The sequence below is a fragment of the Pezoporus flaviventris genome, unplaced genomic scaffold (genome assembly GCF_033815535.1).
Source record: "Pezoporus flaviventris isolate CSIRO_AGI_PZ_B2104156 unplaced genomic scaffold, CSIRO_AGI_Pfla_v1 ptg000015l, whole genome shotgun sequence".
Classification (NCBI taxonomy): Eukaryota; Metazoa; Chordata; class Aves; order Psittaciformes; family Psittacidae; genus Pezoporus; species Pezoporus flaviventris.
In genome coordinates, this window is record NW_026892563.1 from 14,972,980 (window position 1) to 14,988,816 (window position 15,837).

Below are 15,837 nucleotides of genomic sequence, written 5' to 3' on the forward strand. Positions count from 1 at the left end.
GTGAACTTCTAACCAACAGTTACAGTGTCAATGTGGATTAGTTTTCTCCACTTTCCTGTACCAGTGAATACATATATATCTCCAAGAAGGCTGAAAAGGCTTCAGCAGAAGGGACTGGTACATCTTTTTTCTTCAATGAAGATCATCATCTTTAATGCAGAAACATCAGCAGGAACATAAGGCAAGGAAAAGGACTTTGCACATCCTCTGTAATGTTGGAGACGATGGAAATTGAGAAAACTTTATAGATCTAGGGTTGAATTAATGCTTTTGAAGACAAAGAAGAGATATGACAGAAAATGCATTTATTTAAACTGCTGTACAATGGAAATCTCAATCATTTTCAAAAGCCAGCTGAAGAGAAGTGACTCACACAGCTTGCACACAGGAAGCCTCTTTGCAGTTTTCAACACTGAATTTCTTTTTCTCTAAATAGGTCACTTGTGTGAGTGCAGTTATCTGCTAAGTGGCAACAATGTGTTTGGCAGTACATAAACATGGAGAAAGACATGGCTCCTGCCCTGAGAAGCTTACAGTCTAGAACGTGACATAGACAATACTATTCCAATATATAACAATCGCCTGAAATACCATCAGTTAGATATAAGAAGACCCGTTCTAACAAACAAATGGAATACCAAATATATATATAAAGGCAACACATAGTACAGAGTGGTATCTTGTTCTGTTATGCATTTATGTGTTCATAAGCCTACAGGCATGAAAGGTAGTGATGATTTGCTCGAGAGATCAATTTTATTTTCTTTGTCAGGGCTACTCCAGCTTGTGCTTCCTGAACAAAAATAAGGAAAATTAGATTAGAATTTAGCACTCCTTTTGTGATTTTACATGTCTGAATACTGAGCACCCTCTCTGTGAAGAAATTTTTCCTAATACCCAACCTAAACCTCCCCTAGCGCAGCTTGAGGCCATTTCCTTTTGTCCTATCTCTTGTTACTCGGGAGAAGAGACAGATCCCCACCTCACTACAACCTCCTTTCAGGAAGTTGTAGAGAGCAAGAAGGTTCCCCCTGAGCCTTCTCTTCTCCAGACTAAACAACCCCAGTTCCCTTAGCCATTCCTCATGAGACTTGGGCTCCAGACCCTTCACCAGCTTTGTTGCCCTTTTCTGGACCCGCTCCAGCACCTCCACGTCCTTCTTGTAGTGAGGAGCCCAGAACTGAACACAGTATTCGAGATGCTGCCTCACCAGTGCAGAGTACAGGGGGATGACCACTGCGTTGGCCCATGCCAGGAGAGCCCTGGCCCATTCAGAGAGCATGCTACTCTCTGCATTGCTCATATTTAGGGGACACAGCACAAGAAAATGCTAAGGAATACGCCCAAAGTAGCTATCAGAAGCCTGGCAGGGAAGTGAATGTTGTAAGAGCGATAGGGAATGAATGGAAGAGCCTGCAAAATATGGTGGATATTAGGGATGACAGAGACAGCTGTGCAGGAAAGTCAGATTCATTGATGCCACAGAAATGGGAAAACCAATGGACACAATAAAGGGAATAGTTCTTACTAACTGTTATGCTTCAAATGTAAGGCTTCTTTTGGTTTTGGTACATACCTTCCATTCTTGTCATTGCATATAACAACAACATGTACAAAATTTTCAAGTTTGGGTTACTTTAAGAACATTTAGAAACTGTGCTGGACATCTTAATGGTTACCTGAAAACCTGTTCAAGAAAGAATGTGTCACAGTGTCCTAAGACTCTTCTTGCTCCTCCACTTTGTCCTTTTCTTCTCCATCTTCCTTTTCTTCTGCCTCTTCCTGCTTTTCTTCTTCCTCCTTTTTTATAGAAAACAGTTGTAATTATCATGTAGGAATTGAAGAAAAAATAAACAGTCTTGAAATGCAGGGCTCTGCTTTTGCAACTTTTCTGTTTCTAGTAAATGCAGTATTATTTGAGCTTTAAAAAAAAAAATAGAAAAAAGAAGTAATGTATAGAGCTTTTAATCTTTTCATGCCAGGGCTCTAGCTTTCTGGAGTTAATAGGCAAGTGCTGGAATATAAGAACCTTCTTAGAGAGGCTAGAATATGGTACCTAGTTAAGTTGTAAAAAAATATTCAAGATCAGAATGAGGATATGAAATAAATGCAAATATGAAAAAAGTTTAGTATTTTTAATAATACACTTTCTTGGAGAAGTAAACAAGTCAAGATTCATGGCACGTGAACTAGGCTCCTGAATAATCAACAAATCATTCAGAATCAGATAATACAGCCTTGTCTCTGTTTCAGAAGGTTTTATTTCTCTCTTTTATATAGAAGAAATGCACAATTTAAAGACAATAGCCCTTTTCTTCAGTCAATCAAATGAACAGTTATCTGAAAGCTAGCATTTATGTAAGACAGACAACAATCTGCGCTTATTGTCTTTTAAGAGCCAGTAAATGAAGCTTTGAAGTGTAGTTCTACTCTGAAAAAGAACTCAAAATTGCATTGTAAGCTTCTCTGTTCCTTCTCTTCCAGCAAATTCTTGTTCAAAAGCATTCTTTCCATGTGTATAAACAAGCTTTATCTCAAAATGTCATAGCTTCATACATTACCTAGACTACAAAAATTATGGTAGCTTCTTCCTGGCATAATCAAACAGTCACTCAAAGAATATATAATTAGTATTTAGTCAGGACTGCAGGTAGTATGAGTAGCACAGCCCTTTGGTTTTCCTCTCAGACACAGACTGTTTGTACAAGAGCCACATCTGAGACATTGAAGTAAAATCCTGCTTAAATATGTGCTGGGGAATGGACCTGTTGTAACCAGATTCTTGGTTTGAATCATTTTTCAGAGAAAAATCATTGCACTAAGAGATCATCCCTGCAAAACCAGGAAGGTAATATGAATGTCCACACAGGTCAGCTGGATTAGAAATTCTTGTATCAAAGGAATATTGCCTCTTTCAGCACTGACCCTCAGGAAAGGGGTCTTTCATTAGCAGCCTTTGAAACAGAGCCAGGCAAACCCACAGACAAGCGACATCTTTCAGATATTAACAACCTCAGTTCAAAATTCAAGTCAATTACCTCTTGCAGAAAAAAAATGGGTATTTTGCTTGCTTGAAACATTAGCTAGTGGTGCCAGGGTGCACTAAGCAGCCTTAACAGCCCTTGTCAGCCTCACCAGGAGCCCCCCACATTTTGCCTATGGAGCTCCATTCCAGCTGCTGGGTCCACACTGCATAACTGACAGCGGGCATGTGTATGTGTTCACACACACACACACACACACACACACACATATATATATATATATGTATATATATTGCAGTTTGGAAGTGGGAAGATGTGAATGTGTTCTCTTACTAATTGCTGGCCTGTAGTGGAAAATAGCCTAAAGTAATTATTAGTTTTCCTGGGAATCATAGAATCATAGAATAGTTAGGGTTGGAAAGGACCATAAGATCATCCAGTTCCAACCTGCCCGCCATGGGCAGGGACATCTCACACTAAATCATGTCACTCAAGGCTCTGCCCAACCTAGCCTTGAACACCGCCAGTGATGGAGCATTCACAACTTCCCTGGGCAACCCATTCCAGTGCCTCATCACTCTTACAGTAATGAACTTCTTCCTTATATCCAATCTAGACTTCCCCTGCTTAAGTTTTAACCCATTACCCCTTGTGCTATCACTACAGTCCCTAATGAAGAGTCCCTCCCCAGCATCCTTATAGCCCCCAGTCAGATACTGGAAGGCTGCTATGAAGGCTCCAATACTGAAGTAATATTCAAGGCATAAACTTGAAATGCCAGGAAAAGGAGAAAACGGCATAAGAATTTGCACCTGGTTCTTTCAAAATTCTGGCAAGGAAAATATTTCCTTTACAGGCAGAACTGCCTAAAATATCAGAATGGCTCTTTCATACTCACAACACTGAAAATGCAATCAGCATGGTGTCAGTTAGCAATTGTCAAAGATATAGTTGTCTTGGAAATCCTTGGCACATTTTATTAAAGAATCTGTGAAAGACAATTTCTCTTCCATTTGCATTTTTTTTATTATTAGAGGCCTATCTTTGTTCCCAAACAATAAGACTATGATATGACCAATAATAATTTCTAGCTGAATATAACACTAGTATTTTTAGTTTCATGAATAAGAATTTACTAACTTTTGAGTGAAGCAATGAGACTGAAAAGGAATTAAATGCATGCAAACAAAAGATGAAGGCAAAATATACTATACCCCTGTTGTTTCATGGTCTTCCTTGCTTTCCTACATAAGAGATACAAAAGAACATGTTTAAAAGACAGATCAAAGAAAGAATATCAGAGGTCATGTAGATGAAACAGCAGAAATTAAACACTGGATTTAGGAACATTATGTGGAATTCAGTGGATTTATTTTGAGATAATGTCTTTCAGGTTAACTCACAATGCACATTTATCCTAAGCTTTTACTTTGAAAAAGGGATATAAAATCATTAAATACAGCTCCCTTTTTCTCAGTTCCTTCCAATTAAATCTGCTTCGTTGATGAGCAAAGCAATGGAGGGGTTTGTTTGCTTTTCCAGGTGGGGTTTGGAGGTTTGGTGTTTGTTGTGGCTTTTTTTCTTTTTCTTTTTAATTAGGTGGTCTGAAAAATGATCAGAATTATGAAGAGTCTTATCTATGTTACACATCATCGCTCAGATTCTGGCTTGCAATTCTGTTAACTGTTGTAGGCTGGAACAGATGCCTTGGCTCAGCAATACGGGGGAATAAGATATAATACAAGATGGGTTTAGACTACAGATCAAGCAAAAGTGATGAAGAGAAATAAAAGAGAAAAATTATATAAATGTACAGTGAATAGAATTTAATGTTAGATACCAAGCTGGTTATTGGAGAGAAGAGCTAATCTTACGCAAAATCCCAAAGAGAAAAGGCAGATGGAATAGTACCATGCAGAAGGCATGAGTGGTTGATATGAGTTTGCATAGAATGCATTGAGATATGGAAGTGAACTGCCGTGCCAGGGTTTATAGGTGGCCTGGGGAACTGCTGAGAGAGGGTACAGACTTGCATTATGATTTTTGAACATGTTTCTAAAATAATTCTGCCCTGAAGTGAGCCTAATCTGTACTGCAAACTGATTTAACTGGGACACCACTTAAAAATATTCTAACCCCCAAGCTAAAATCTGAAGTTAAAATCAGGCAGTAAAATACAGAAAAATATTACCATCATATCTAGTGACCAGCAGAGCCCTTGCTTTTCCATATGCAGAGAAGGTCACAGTTTTATCCTCAAAAAGCTTAAAAACAAAGGGACAGACAAAGCAAGAAAAAGGGACACTATCCCCCAACAAAATGGTTCCTCAACCTTGTCCATCAGAGGATAGGGATTAAGAATGGAAAAAAAAGATTAGATAAGCCTGATGAAGTGGTTAGGGAAGGAAAGTATGCAACAGGTTTAAGGTGAAAAAAAATTCGCAATCTTAGCACAGCTGCTCCTTGGTGACCACGCTGAAAGCTGTTCTGTTACTTACTACTGCATCTGTGTAAGAGACTTAGTATTTCAGTATCTGCTCTGAGGTTTCCTGAGTGCTTGTTTGAATGAGGGGCTGCAGCTGCTGAAGCCTAGGCAGTCTAACGTGAGGTGTATGAAGAACAACCTTTTGCACTGCCACTTATACCCACCACTTTCAGGAGGCAGCTGCTGACTTAAGAGTTTTGTTTTTCAGAGGGTTGGGGTCTTTCACTGGTTTCCTCAGGCTCACACCAGCCTGAGACAAAAAGATGGAGCTTCTGGACTCCTGCATCTTCCAGCAAGATCAACTGAAGGACTAGAGGAGGGCTGCAGCCTCCACAAGTACCCATATTGACCATCAGATGCCATCCTTGCTACTGAGGCTTTAAGGAGCCTTCTGAAATCTGGGAGCCTTCATGCAGCTCCACAACTGAGACAGTCACAGTTTATTTTGTTACCTGTCATATGCTCATTGGCAAAGACTGAGATATCTTTATCTTGCCCAGACTCTTCTGGAATTTTTCCATAGCACTGGCGTTTCTCCTGCAGAGTCACTGGAGAAAAGCCAGCTGGGTTGCACCCCGCATAAGAAAGTAATTTTTAAGCTGGTATGAAACTGACTGCTAAACATGGCCAAAATGCCAATACTGGATTCCCACTGGTATATTAATTCAGAAATAGAACGTAAAACTGTGGTGCTTAAGTTACTGTATTTTGGTTTGATGGTCTGTCAAAAGAGTAAGTTGACACTCCAAAAGGGACATGACTACTGTTCAAAAGATGCAACTGTTCAGCTGCAAAACAAGGTGGGCCACTGACACAAAGGTCACTCTTTCAGAACTCAGTATACAGAGAACGGCTCTTACTAAGCTAGACAGAAAAAAAAACACATGGGTGGGGAGAGCACACAGAAAACATCTATTCAATGTGGAAAGCAGTCACACAAGATGTGCTGGGCTGCAGAATGAGAGGAATAAAGGGGAATACTGAAAATACGGTGTTGATACTACATGTACCCTTCAGGACCTAACATCCAGGGGAGATACTACAACGGCAATCTGACAGTCTTCAAATGTATTTAACTTCATAAACGCCTGGCCAGGTAATGAAATGTTATTCGAGCTTTCTTTTTTAAAGGTGAATTGGGATACAGAAACATAAAGTGGAATTCGTCTCACTGAACCTGCCTCAAAGTTATTCATCCTCTGTCTGATGTTTGTTGTGAACAACAGAATTTCTACAGAATTATTCATGCCATCCCAACAGAAGTGATAATTGGGATAAACTGTGGCAAGGCAGACAGATGCCATGTCACCAAAGTGATTTGTCCTAGGTGACAAGGGAAGTGGGTGGTAGAACAGGGTGAAAAATAGGTTTTGTGCATCCCTATCAGGAGACATTGGACCTTGCTGCTTGCAGTGGGAAGTACCCTGTATAAAAATGAGACAGAAACAGTGCTTTTTTTACTTCCCCTATGAGCTAATATACACCTGGCAAGATGAAGGTGATATCAGAGTTGGACGATTTCAGGAAGACTCTTACTCCTTATGTAAGACCATTTCAACCCTGTGCAGGTGAAAGGGGAAGGTCTGTAAAACTAATCATATTTTATACCCTTATAATGACAGAACAATCTGTTCAAATACACTGTCTTGCCTTGTGCTTGCTCCTCTGCCACTTCCCTCCCAGAAAAACTAAAGGAGAATATATTTTCCATTTACAGCTCCAGTCCATCCTCTGAGAAATGGAGGGAGGTGCTTGTTGTACAGGACTGGTATTGCATTATGTCATTACAAAACCTCTCATACACAGCTGCTTGACACATTTGCAGACATGTTCCAGCATTCTGCATTTAAAAAATACTAGAGTACTCTGCCAGCCCGAATGGCAAGGTAACCTAAGCCAGCCAGGGGATGCACTGCAGTTTTATGCTGGTCTTAAGAGCCAAGGAAAATGGTATTTGATGGCACTCATGCGCCAGCTGAAATTCTGAGACGTGAAAAGTGTTTGGACAGAATTTAATGTGAAATTTCAGTTCCCACTGAGAACTGTCTCTCCTCATTGCCATTTTGAAATTTTAAATGGGACTTCTCAGCACCTGAGACTTGCATGAGGCTATGTAAAAGGGTGCTTTTCCAGCCTAACAATGACTACAGTCATTGCTAAAAAGGGTAGTGGGGAAAAGCTTACAGAGAGGTGCTTCCTCTGAAAAACATTGCAGCTAGATGGAAAACAACGAAACAATGAAAACGCATTTGTTTTCCTCTTTAGTGAAAGACATGATGCATTTGTGACAGATATTCTACTGGGATCGTCTGATCTCCAAACCACAAAAAAACCATCAAGTACTTGATCCAGCAGTAGGCCTGCCTCTTTGGGATGAGAGTCACTTGACACTGCAACATCAAAATAAACCCATCCTTAAATGCCAAACTGTCGGAGCAGCAGGAGAAATGAAGGAGCCTGATCCCTATCTCCAGACACAGGATCCATTTCTTCTTAGTCTCCACTGGGTCTAGAACCTGGCCACTAATATGAACACCCCCCTGAGGAAGATAGCACACAGCAAAATGGTCCCTTTTTGCAGGGTCCATCTACTTTCAACCACAAGTACTTTACTGATGTTAGCTAACAGCAGGATATTATCCTAGGGAATTTAAGGAACTCAGGTGGCCTCTTCCAAGAACCTTTAGCACTGCAGCTTGAGATCTGTCCACATGACTGTAATATCAGACCATGATGCAGCAAAAGGATATCAAAAGTCTCAATTTCTGCATTGCCCAGGGGTTTCTGCCTGGCCTGGAGAAGACACTGTCAGATAGGGTTTGCTGCAACAGCAGTCAATACTGGTACATGACAACAAACATTAACAACTAGATTTATGAGCCCTGCAGACACTGGCCATTGATAACAGCAATTTTTTCTACACAGACAGGACCCAGATGTCTAGTCCTGAATTATTCTCCATAAGCAGGGTCTGGTTCAAAATGAGCATTAAAACCCAAGAACTTACAGTAAGAATGTATAAAAGGAAACTTCAATAAAGACAAGCACTGTTACTCAAGATTCAGAGCAAGTTCCCCAGAGTTTTATCTAGGATTCATATCATCATGATGTCAAAGAAAATGCATCCAAAAGAAAAACAGGACCACTCCGCTATCAGTTTTCCATCCTGAAGCACAATAGGAAGGCCTGTGGGTTTATGCTTCATGTGCTTGGCACAGGTAAAACCCTCATATCACAAAGGGAAAAAGGGAAAATTACCTGCTGATCTTCTGATTCTGACTGAGCAGACTGAGCCTCTTCATGAGCCCCTTCGTCTGCCTTGTCTTCTGTTTGTGCCTCAGTTCCATCCATGGCATCAGATTTTTCAGTCTCCTGGCAGCAAAGACGACATTGTTAGTTTTGCAGCACATAATCAACAATTCTATAACTTGACTTTACAGTTTTGGGTGGTGCTTTTCTAATTTTACTTCAGCACACAAATGAAAATATACCCTTCTGGACATTTTCCTGTGAAAGGAACGTTTGTTGGCATGTTAATCTTTTGGTAAAAACATGGTGTTTGTGTAGGGAAATCATGAATTCAAGCACTTCTCCCTCTTCAGAGCATAGCAGAGTCTCTCATTTTTCTGTGGAAAGTCTAATAGAAACTGGTGCTCACCCTGATTGCACATTCCCTAGATTCAGATAAAAAAGAGCCTTTTCTCCAGCACGCATTCCAATTAAACTACATCAAGAAGCTACAGAAAAACAGAAGTAATGAAGGATTTCATATATAGTATCTTAACCTTCTCGTTTAAAATCATCAGGGAAACTGCTCCTCAGTTCACACACCGATCTATCAAATCTATTTATTCCAGCACCATGAACAAGCACCTCCTAGAAGGCTCTTTATTTTAAGTCCTGTGGTACTTTCAGCTAGGTAACTGTGAAAGGTCACACTGAATCACACGCTGCGTCAGATAAAAGAAGAACTGTATGACCTCAACTGGAGTAAGAAAAATAGGATTAAATTTAATAACACGAAGGGCAAAGTCACACTCTTTGGGACAGGCAGTTCTGGGACAGAGCTTAGAAACAGATGTTTCTACTGTACTTCGGGAGCGTGCTAGCTGATAATCATCAAAGAAGAGAAAGATGGATGTATTTAAATAATCACATAATAACTGAGCCATGAATATGATATAGTAGTGAAAGAGATAATAAATGTCATCCTCACATGTATGAAGTGAGGTACAGCTGGTGGAGCTGAAAGCTAATATTAATGTCATTGTACAAGGCCAAGGCGCAACCTCCTCTGGATTGCTCTGTACTGTTCCAGTTACTCAGGCTCAAGAAAGAGAAATTCAGACTGGAACAGGTGCAGAGGAGGGCTTTGGGAACATCTGAGGGAGTGGAGAGCCTGTCTTATGGAAGGCTGACAAAAAAAGATTCATTACTTTAATCTATTGAAAGTAATGCTGTGAGGGGATATGATGGCTCTCTAAAAATAGATCAGAGTAAACATCAGGGAGTGGTAGGATAAGGAAGAGCGCTGAGATAGATGCAAAATGAGTACAAACTGGCTGTAAACAAAAATTCTAATCAGAAGCAGTATGGAATTTTGGAAGAGCTTCCTAGCAGAGAAGCAGAGGCAAAGGACCTAATACGTTAAAAGGGAATTTGACCACTTCTTAGAGGTCTTATCTACTGTGGTTGCCTCCAGCAAGAGAGAACTGGGCTCAGGAAAGGTCCTGTCCTGTGTCATCCTAAATTCTACATGCTTTGAGCAGAGCAACATACCCCAGTAGACAACCATCTCTTTTCTCATCTCTGCCACCCAGCCCTTACAACTCATCTAGCAGTTGGTTTGGGTTCTTATGCTTTTTCACATTTTCATTTGTTGCTACAGCTAAACAAAAGCCCCTGTCATGACCTCCTGCCGTTTAAGCTTCACGAGTCCTCCTTCAGTGTCCTCATCCATATATGGTTTCTTCAGCCAGCGTACTTAGCCTGCAGAAGCATGACATAAGCACAGCTATCTGGCTTTTAACCCCAGAGCAGACTTGGGGGAGTGCTGATTTAGGGATCTTTGTCCCATGATGTGCCCTCCTACTGAGATGCTCTGCTGGATGGGGTCAAAAGTTATAGAAGAGTGGTTAGGAACACTTGGAAGCAGGTTATCAAGACAAAGTCAAAAGAGACAAAATAACTCTGTAGTTTTATCCTTTTCCTGAAACTTCACTGTGTAAGATTTGGTGCCTTTCTGGCAATTTGCTCCTGAATCATGGAAAATACATTTTACATCTAAGGAGCTTGCAATGACAAGAGAGTAGGCACATAAGCTCCTAAATTCCCCTTCTTCTCTGCAGAGAAAAACAACAGCAGAAAAACTATCAGCAGCAAGCCTTGCCCTCCCTGCAGTTCTTCCCAGTGCTGCGCTGTCCCTGCCCTCCTGGCAGCAAAAGCCTTTCCAGGGCTGCATGGTGAACTGGAACAGAAGGCTGATCAAGAGTAACGCTTTAAAAACATTTCTCTCTCACACACTTTGTACGCTCTGTTACACAGCTGCATGAATGTCTTTGCCAGCACGTGGGGGACGCTTGAGGAGCAGCTGGGAGCAAGCAGAAGAAGCTAGAAGAAGGAGGAAGGAGAAAAGACTATTTCTTCTTCTGGCAGTATTGTCTCAACCACGTCAAGTGCAAGGTCCAACACCTGGGTTGGAGCAATCCCAGGCACAGCTGCAGGCTGGGCAGAGAAGAGATTCAGAGCAGCCCTGCAGAGAAGGACTTGGGGGTGTTGGTTGATGAGAAAATGAACATGAGCCGGCTTCAGTGTGCACTTGCAGCCCAGAAAGCCAACTGTATCCTGGGGTGCATCAAAAGGAATGTGACCAGCAGGTCGAAGGAGGTGATCCTGACCCTCTACTCTGCCCTTGTGAGACCTCACCTGGAGTATTGTGTGCAGTTCTGGTGTCCTCTACATAAAAAGGACATGGAACTGTTGGAACAAGTCCAGAGAAGGGCCACGAGGATGATCAGGGGACTGGAGCACCTCCTGTATGAAGACAGGCTGAGGAAGTTGGGGCTGTTCAGCCTGGAGAAGAGAAGGCTGCGTGGAGACCTCGTAGCAGCCTTCCAGTGTCTGAAGGGGGCCTATAGGGATGCTGGGGAGGGACTCTTCATTAGGGACTGTAGTGATAGGACAAGGGGTAACAGGTTAAAACTTAAACAGGGGAAGTTTAGATTGGATACAAGGAGGAAATTCTTTCCTGTTAGGGTGATGAGGCACTGGAATAGGTTGCCCAGGGAGGTTGTGAATGCTCCATCCGTGGCAGTGCTCAAGACCAGGTTGGACGAGGCCTTGGGTGACATGATTTAGCGTGAGGTGTCCCTGCCCATGGCAGGGGGGTTGGAACTAAATGATCAAAAGGTCCTTTCCAACCCTAACCATTCTATGATTCTATATGATTTCAAGTACACATAAAACTGTGGACTCACTGCACTCTCATTCTGGTGGCAGTGTTATTAAAAATTGTGATTGATTGTTAGCATCATTGTTATTAAAACCAAATCTACAGAGACATTTGTTTGGCTTAATTTATCTTGTACTTTTCCCCCACAAGCTAAGAAAATAGTTGAAGAATAAAATAGGTAGTAACACAGCATATATTGACATTCTCTTGTGCAACACTGTTAATACATTGTTTTCTCAAGTAAGTGATAATTTCCTTAAAGATACAGTCTTTGTAGCAGTTTCTAAAATGAAAAGGATAGTGTTAAGGAAAACTACATTGGTTATATATTTATTTTCAGCACATATATTAACATGTCATCTTAAAATCTATGTACTCAATATTTTTGGGAGATATATAAAATACATAAAAGACTGAAGATGGCATTCTAATTAAAATAAACCTATTGTGTAAAACTCTCTCAGATGAATCATACACCTACTCAGAACATAAGGCAAATAAAAGTTGTAGCTGAAAGAACTAAACTGTAGAAGCAGCATGTTATCAGCCAGAACACACACACACACACACACACACACACACACACACAGACAGACATAGAGTTCTTGTTAATTATATGGAGAACTGCGATGCTTGGAATATCATCATTATGCTAGCTCTCCATAGAAACAGAAAACTTAATTTTTAATTTAAAATGAAGTACCATTTATGAAGATTGGCTGACAGGTAATTTTCTCTTTAAATAAAAGGCATACTGTAGATTTGTAATTCAAAGCAGTCTTAGTAGAAGTCTTCTTCAACTAAAAGACTAAAGCTCAAGTATTTACAGATTTCAGGTTGTCAAGATTATGGATATTAAGAGCAATAATACTGAGGTTAAGGATTTAAGTATATACAAGATTTGAAAACAGACCTTCAGCTCAAGTAAATAAGCTTCACCAAGTTCACAAAGCAATTGCAAACCTAGGTGATCTTGCTAGAAGCCACAGGCTCTCTGGACTTTTGGACATACCAGACTCACCCTGTAAATGTAGATCAGCTTGCACATTAGGCTCTGGCATCATCAGAGCTCCAATACCTACCAGTAACAGTTCAATGTAAATGATGAACAAATAGGTCTGGTGAAAAACTGTAGCCACCTAATCCAGAGAGGTCAGGCCTACAAAAAAGAGAATCTGCAGAACTGAAACATGTATTTTGCACTCAGCAGGCTGATGTGGCAATGGAGGCAATGGATTTAACTACAGGATTTTTTTGGGAAGATACAATTTGTTGTGGGAGTAGCAAAAAGTTCCTCTGCTTGCTCTAGAAAATAGTCTCAAAACAGTCCTAGATCAGGATCCTAGCAGACTGTGCTATGAAACAGAATCATGGCAATTAAAGAGATTCTCTACTTCTAATGCAATGTGAGACAAAAGATGGATGGAAAAGACATCTTCTGAGGCAAGTGTATAATGTGTATCAGCTTTATATTAATCTTTGCAATGTCTCAGTGAGGTAAAAATCCCTAGAAAGTAAATGCTTACTGTCTGTTTCATGGCATTTCCATGCTTTGTAAATTATCACCATATTCCAGAAAACAAACAAACAAACAAAAACCAAAAACAAACAAACCACCACCACCACCACCCCCCCCAGTTATTTAGGAAGGAATTAGTAGGAAACCCTGTCATATGTGTCATCATCACCATCTCTTACACACGACTTATTATTCCAGTTTCACACTGCTGGAAATCGATGTCACAAGCCATCCACTGTAATTCATGCTAAAATTGTATTGACAGCCTAATGAAAGGAAAGCAGAAGCAGTGCAGCAAGGTTATTTGTATGACAAAGCACAGCCAGACTGTCCATGCAGTGAAGATGCTGAGAAATTAACCCCTGCAACAAATGCTAAAACACTTGTATATGTCACTTTCAAATTCAGAAACAGATTCTAACAGGGAGACAATGTAATTATACTTCCAGTCTTCACATGGATTTTTAAAAAACACTCTCAGCTATTTCCACTTCTGGGCTGAAATGATCACTACCTCCACCAATGCAGCAGCTAATAGGCACAGACAGTACTTGCTTGCTACTAATAGCACTAACATTAATCTGCCCAGCAGAATGTACAGAACATACTATTTTCAATGTTTACAAAGTTGTCACAAGCAGAAACTGCAATAGCCTCTGCTAACAGCTGGAAATTAATGAATTCTGTTCTGTTACTTCACAGATATGCTATCTAACAGAACCATGCATGAAAGAGCAGATAATATATGAAATGGAAAGACAGAAAAATGCAATTTTCTTTATCTCATTGATTTCCAGGTATCTTTTATAATGATTATAATACTTAATACCTGCAGTTCTTTAAGCCTTTCATGGCTTTGTGGAAGTTAATTAAATGAATTCTCACAGATCCTTGTGAGATAGGCAAGTAATTTTTATTTCCCTTGGTGGGAGATGGCACAGCTAAAGCAGAAAGTTTAAATCACTTGCTCTCCATCACACAGAGACTCAGTGTCAAAGACATTCATAGCAACTGTGGCTCTCCCCTGGGTATCGCTTCATCTCTAGCTCTTAAAGCACTTAGTAAAGCCTCCTTTTTATCTTTACCTTTACAGAAGGGCTAAAACAGAGCCATGTACAACAGGGTCTCACTCAGAGTTGCTACACAGTTGCTAGCAGAGTTGGACCAGAAAGCAGATCTCATGCGCCAGGGCAGTTCTTCAGCCAGGTCACAGCAATGCAGCAGAGTTCTGTCACCCTGGCTCATCCCTCTCTTGATTCATTTCTTTTGTTGAAACACCCGTGTTAAAGATGGCAACGTTTTATTATGATCTAACATGACCTCAGGATAGGACAGCTGTAACGCTCTCAGTTATCAAACCTCTAATTAGAAATAGACTTTATCTCCTCAAGGCAGAGGGAGCACATCCCATAGTGCCAGTCTGTGTGTACACATAGAGGATGGGCTGGGTCCACACCCCAGCCCCTCTGCTGGTGGCCTACACAAACCCTGTTTGTTCAAGGCTTGATGCAATCTGGGGCAAGTGAAGGTGCCTTGGAATTAATTCAACCTGTAAAATGCACTAGGAAATTCTGCATAATTTAAAACCTAAACATGATAAAATACTGCTTTGTGTAAACAACATCTACCAAAAAAAAAGTAATCAGCTGGAGGCATGGTAACAAGTCTGAAGTGAAAGAAGGGAACAGAGAAGTATTTTCTAGTATTTACTGAACTGACCACTTCTTTTTTTCCCCCTTAAGAACATTTTGCTAGACAAGCATCTAATGTAATGCTTTGTCACTGCCCCTTATTTGATATGCTGAGTCACCCCCTCCCTTCATCTTTTATTAAAATTAAATAAATGTCCCCCTGGAAGTACAGCAGCTCATACCTTTGTGCCTGGAGGAGGAGCAAGACCCAGGAATGAATAAATAATATTTTCTTCTTTAGCAGAGAAAAAGGATTCAAAATCCTAAAAAAGGAACAAACAAACAACAGAGAATTGGTAACAAAAATCAAACAAAAAGCACAAGAGGAAGAGAACAGCCCAGGCAAATCTTTCTTACATTGATGAGAATGACTATGCATTTGTACATGCACCTGCATTATCTAAGCCCCAGGAAGAAAATTCAGATAAAGGGAGTTTCATACTGGCTGGCAAAATGAACAATGGGCAAATCTCTCTAGAGGTATACACTTTAATTATATCACATCAGATAAAATTAAGCATTTCATTTTAATGTGCCTCAGCTGTACACACCAAAGCAAAGCTATTACCATTTAAATGTTAAAATAAAACTTGCAGTGAGAAAGAACACAAAACAAGCCCTCAAGAGCCTGGACAGCTTTATGCCATATAAAAGGCAACTGTCAACATAATAGCACAATGATAATGATAACGAGAAAACTTTATTTT

General features: G+C 40.4%; 1 protein-coding gene across 1 annotated transcript in view; it reads right to left on the reverse strand.

The window, feature by feature from the left end:
• Positions 1–288: 288 nt before the first annotated feature.
• SH3BGR (SH3 domain binding glutamate rich protein) overlaps positions 289–15,837 on the reverse strand; it is a 32,703-nt gene continuing 17,154 nt past the window's right edge. The window contains exons 3-7 of the mRNA XM_061453559.1: positions 15,313–15,393; positions 8,728–8,841; positions 4,199–4,228; positions 1,680–1,800; positions 289–793 (exon numbers count right to left, since the gene is read on the reverse strand). Coding sequence (XP_061309543.1) covers positions 1,717–1,800; positions 4,199–4,228; positions 8,728–8,841; positions 15,313–15,393 — 309 coding nt within the window. The 3' untranslated portion in view covers positions 289–793; positions 1,680–1,716. The remainder of the gene's footprint in view (positions 794–1,679; positions 1,801–4,198; positions 4,229–8,727; positions 8,842–15,312; positions 15,394–15,837) is intronic.